Below are 5,684 nucleotides of genomic sequence, written 5' to 3' on the forward strand. Positions count from 1 at the left end.
ATTGCATTATATATAGGACTTATTAAAATTATTAATGTGCAGGTATATAACAATAAATATAAAGATGCGATAAAATTAAGTAAGAATCAAATAAATTGATGACATAAGAGAGTAAAGAAAAATAATATTAATTCATTTATAAACTAAATTTATAAACTACTAAACAATAATTTAGCATAAATTAAAAAAAGTGAAATTAAAAGCATGTCTTTTTCTTTTCAGGCTCACGCATGATATGACTCAGTCTCGTGAGGTTCTAGCGATGATGGACGCACATACAACTACATTCGGGCGCAAAAAAGGTTGCGCGATTTCCCGATGTAACGCCTTCCTCCTGGGCGCATTTTTTCTAATCAGCTTGGTCGTCACTGGTTTGTTGGTGTACCACTTTGCACCTTGTCTCGAGGAAAAACATGTTCAGCCATGCACGGACTCTGCTGGCGATTCGCTCTTATCGACAGGAAGGAGTTTTTCGATGACATCAACAAAGAAGAAAATAGATGTCAGATTACCAAAGGCTATCGTGCCTGATATGTACGAATTATGGCTGATACCTTTTATATGGGAGGGCAATTTCACCTTCCACGGCGAGGTAATACTTTATTTTGTTATATTTATGTATAATATATTTTGTAACAAATAGAAAAAATTCTATTTATGAACAGATTTTATTAGTAATAGTATTCTATTATATTTTTTAATTTTTTTTTTCAAGAGAGAAATAATTTTAAACTACAACTGCTAAACTGCAACTGCTCAACAACTGTTTTACACTTGTTATTTTATCGGATCTTATTTAAATATAACTTTTTATAGAATTTGCAGATTAACACAAAAACATTATGTTCTGTAACAAAATTACGTACAAGTTTAAATAAAAAGGTCATTAAAATTTGGAAACGCTGATAGATACGGCAAAATGCCAAGATTATTTAAATTTCTCTCGATAAAACTTACAAGAAAGGTTCTATCTTTCGTTCTCAAAACTATATCTATTATCGTTATCGAAGAAACAATCTGAATATCTAGACTTGTGCATAATTTTTTTTGTAAAAAAATGTATTTTCTTGTTATAGATTATTTTATTGTTATTTTATCACTTATTTTGATTTATGACTTTGACTTGTTATTATATATTTTTTTATTATATTTATTATTATATGATAATTTGTTGTTTTATATCATTTAGACATTTATTTAGAAATACATTAACACACTATTTTACGTTTGTCAATGGATTGTTGTATTTAATGTAAAGTGTTATTAACTATTTATCGAAATATCTTTTTTTGACATATTAAGAGATTTTTTACAATTTTAAATTGTTGGCAAATAAACCGGTTTGATTACGTTATAAATGCTCCTACTTTCTATTGAGAATTAAAAGTGTAATTTTTTTTATGTACTTAATTCGCAATTCTATACGTAAGCTGTTACTGCCACACTGTTACGAAGAGAGACGCACCTAGCGATTGACGCAACCATTCACTTTCATATGTGGGATTCATGAGAAATAGGCTTTGGCAGATCACGTGTGTTCTGATCTTAATTCTTTGCCAAGTTTCATTTTCTTTTGCTTTCTTACGAATTCTATTTGTCCTGACTTGTAAAGATTGTTCAAATTACTATACAAAGAGGACATTTAAATAAATATCTTGTAGAGAAATGAATGTAGTTTCGATCGAAGCAGATCTTAGTGTTTAAATAATTTAAGCATGAAAGAATTTATCATATTATTTTACATATTCAATTCTGCAAACCGCGCCGAAATCTTTTTCGATCTTGAAACACAATCATAAACGGAACTAAAGTATAATTGCATTATCATATATTAAATCAATAAACAATTAATAATTTTGATGCTAAAAAGCATTTTAAAAGGATATTAATTTGATGCCAATTTAAACAGAACTTTTAAGAACTGTAAATAATATAATTTATTGCGAAAAATATTGCCTCAGCCAGAATTCGAATCTGGATCTCTCGTATTCCAGGCGTCCTCTTTCGATTACCGAGACTTTATTTGTCGAGGGCAATATTTGTCACAATAACCAGTAACAGTAACTAATGAGAGAAACATCGTTTTTCGAGACGTGTACAAACAGTTATTTCGTATTAAATCGACGAGAATAAATCAGTTAAGAGAAATAAATTTATTTTTGGTGCTCGATATGCAAAATTGGATTCGCAGAATGTAAATTCATTTTGAAATATTTATATTCACTAAGATCCATTTTTATTGAAAATAGATTTATTTTTCTTAATTGATTTATTCTTGTCGGTCTAATATGAATTACAATTGTAAGTATTTTATAGACTAAAGAGAATGCTAAGGTCGTGATTAAATTTAACAAAATTTTATATTTTTAGAGAATTTTATATATAATTTTAAAATATAGATATTATATATAATATATTATGTATTATATATTATATATAAGATAATTCGAACATTATAAAATAATTAAAACATATGAGCATTTCATAATTATATAATAAAAATAGAGTATTAAAGCACTTGAAATTAAATTAAGCATAATATTAACATAATATTACTATATAAAGGTTGCTTTATTAATACAGAAATATTAATGATTTGTTTAGGTGAAAATTTTAATAAACGTGACACAAGATACGAATAATGTTACGTTGCATGCTGTCGATATGAACATTGATGAGAATTTTACGACTGTCAGGGAGTACTCGATTAAAAGCAACAAGACCAAGCTAATAGGGATCGCGGAGCAGAAAAACGACACCGACAGGCAATTTCACGTGATTAGAACATCGAACACGTTGAAGAAAGGCAAGCAATATGTTGTGCATCTCAAGTTTATTGGCCATCTGAACGACTATCTGCAGGGTTTCTACAGGAGTTCGTATACGGTCGGCAATCAGACGAGGTAAACGATGTCGCAATGAAACTTTGTAGTCTGTGTAAATTGAAACTTATTCTTTCGTGCTTTAATTGATTTAATTAAATGTACTATTTAATCTAAACTCATTCTAAAAGAAATCCATTTTATTTATTGCTAAATTTGTTAATTTAAAATCTAAAGAAAAAGAAACTTTAATTTACAAAACATTAATATTAGATAAAAAAGCAAGTAATTATGGTAGATAAAATATGTCGAAAGACAAAATTTAAATTCATTTCTTCGAGAAAAAGAAGCAAGGAAGATAATTATTTTATTAAATCCTTTGATTTCTAACTTTGTCGCATACTTGATCTTATCATCGCAAAGTGTTTTGATTAGAGTAGAGCGAGTGATTATCCTTTGTATAGTCTTGCTGCGGTCGCATGTTTGGCTTACGTACAGGCTTAAACAAGGACTCCTGTCGACTGTTTGCCAAAGGTATCTGGTTTCTGCATTATAGATGGATTGCTACGACTCAGTTTCAACCAACGGATGCGCGCCGTGCTTTCCCGTGTTTCGATGAACCGGCTTTGAAAGCCAAATTCCAAATCAACATAGCGCGTCCTAAAAACATGACATCTATTTCAAATATGCCCAGAAAAGGAGAACCGATACCAATGTAATTATATATTATACATTTGGCAATTTGTAAATCTGGTTCATATTTTCTCTGAAGAATTTTCATGATAGAAATTTGTGATTTAATTGTATTTCTTTTTATAACTTCAATTTTTGTTCAGCGCAAAGTGTTTGAAACGCATAAAATTTAATTAAAGTGATATTGTTAGCAATGTTAATTATTTAAGTTTATTTTATGATATTTATAAAAAATATCATATTTTAGCCCCGACAAAGTTCACAAATTAAAAAAATATTGTTTTTTAAGTAACAATCAAAAACAATCAAAAATAATTTAACACCGATTTCTTTTAAAAATTCGACTTCAGAACATTTATTTTAAAAAGTATTGTGCAATTTTAAAAAAACTTTCTTTTTTATCTTTTAATAATCAGGTCCAGTTTAGACTCGTACGTATGGGATTGTTACGATCGTTCGGTACCGATGTCTACGTACTTGGTGGCCTTCATAGTTTCTGATTTTGATGCAAAGACATCGGAAGATGGTAACTTTAGAGTTTGGGCACGCCACGATGCTATTAATCAATCACAATATAGCTTGAATATTGGACCGAAAATACTTAAATTTTACGAGGACTACTTCAAGATCAAATTCCCTTTGCCGAAGATGGATATGGTCGCGTTGCCTGACTTCTCCGCCGGCGCCATGGAGAACTGGGGATTGATAACATATAGGTAAATATCATGCACTTAGAAAGGATTAATAATTACATTTGCTTCATTACTATATTAAATAAGAGAATATTATCGATTTCATTTTGCAATATATATATATATATATGTTTCATACTATACAATTATACTGCATAAATATTGCATGTATATAGATATGTATTATATACGTATGTAATTATGTATACCTTAAATAATGTGCGTTCTATGATTATTAGTGCGAGATTAGGAATATATCGGACTATCGCTGGATGTGAGAAATAATAGGTCATCACTCAATCACACTGCAATAGTATCGTTCGCGTTTACTCTGTCCTCATTTTTCCCACTCACTCCTAATAATTTGTGCATTATCAGGTAGATAAAAGTAATTTAAATCATCATTTTACTAAACGCGCAGTATATACTTATTTTTAAATATATAATATATTTTTAGATTTACAATATTTATATTTGATATTCGATATTTGATATTTGAGAAGATAATATATTTGATTGATGAATAATGATTTTTTTAAAGAAGTACAACATCGATTTTCTTGATTATGTAAACATATATATTTAGTAGTAAAATTTTTATCTTTATTATTACTTGATTTTTATTTTAATAACAACATAGTAGTATCGCGACCAAGAGCATAAAAACAAATCATGTGATGCGTGAATGTACATGTTTGTGTCACCAAGCTCGCTAGCTTTATCTGAAGCTTTTTACATCGACAAATTTTTAATTAAAATTATTTAGAAGCTAAAATCGTAATAAAAAATTCAACAACATTTTTCTTATACTTCTACTTTTTATGTTTTTAATTTATTTAATAAAATTAGTAAAACAGTTGTTTCTTTGCAAATAGATTTATCATAATACAAAAACCACTAATGTATACACCTTCACTCACGATTAATTTAAACATTAATTAAAACTTTTATCAAATATATTTTATTTATTATGGATTTAAACTAAGTTTAGAGAAAGAATTTGTATATAAATAATTTTTTATTTTCAAAGAAAAATATCACTAAAATATAGTATTTGGTCAAAATTTATAAAACTTCTTTGAAGTAATTGATATTTGTATATCATTATAGGTAACATCAGTTTATACATACGTGAAAGATACATATTAATGTATAAGAAATGAAAATAATTAATTTGTTGTTACATTAATTTAGAGAGACAGCGATGTTGTATCAAGAAGGCATCTCAACCAGTGGTAGCAAGCAACGGGTAGCCGTCGTGGTATCTCATGAGCTCGCGCATCAGTGGTTTGGAAATTTAGTGACTCCAAGTTGGTGGACGGATCTTTGGTTGAATGAGGGTTTCGCCAGTTATATGGAGTACATTGGCATGGACGCGGTAAGCCTTTTAATCAACGGAATTACATATTGTATGTAATGTCAAAATTACTATTATAGTGTAACATTTCATTGGTAAATTAACGATAAAAAATTTGAT

At 28.6% G+C, this 5,684-nt stretch overlaps 1 protein-coding gene across 1 annotated transcript in view; it reads left to right on the forward strand.

Moving 5' to 3' along the window:
• The first annotated feature begins 262 nt into the window (after positions 1 to 262).
• LOC105627643 (aminopeptidase N) overlaps positions 263 to 5,684 on the forward strand; it is a 23,920-nt gene continuing 18,498 nt past the window's right edge. The window contains exons 1-5 of the mRNA XM_012208921.1: positions 263 to 592; positions 2,605 to 2,903; positions 3,379 to 3,537; positions 3,932 to 4,231; positions 5,402 to 5,585. Of these exons, the coding sequence (XP_012064311.1) occupies positions 263 to 592; positions 2,605 to 2,903; positions 3,379 to 3,537; positions 3,932 to 4,231; positions 5,402 to 5,585 (1,272 nt within the window). The remainder of the gene's footprint in view (positions 593 to 2,604; positions 2,904 to 3,378; positions 3,538 to 3,931; positions 4,232 to 5,401; positions 5,586 to 5,684) is intronic.

The sequence above is a fragment of the Atta cephalotes genome, assembly GCF_000143395.1.
Source record: "Atta cephalotes unplaced genomic scaffold scaffold00009, whole genome shotgun sequence".
Lineage (NCBI taxonomy): Eukaryota > Metazoa > Arthropoda > Insecta > Hymenoptera > Formicidae > Atta > Atta cephalotes.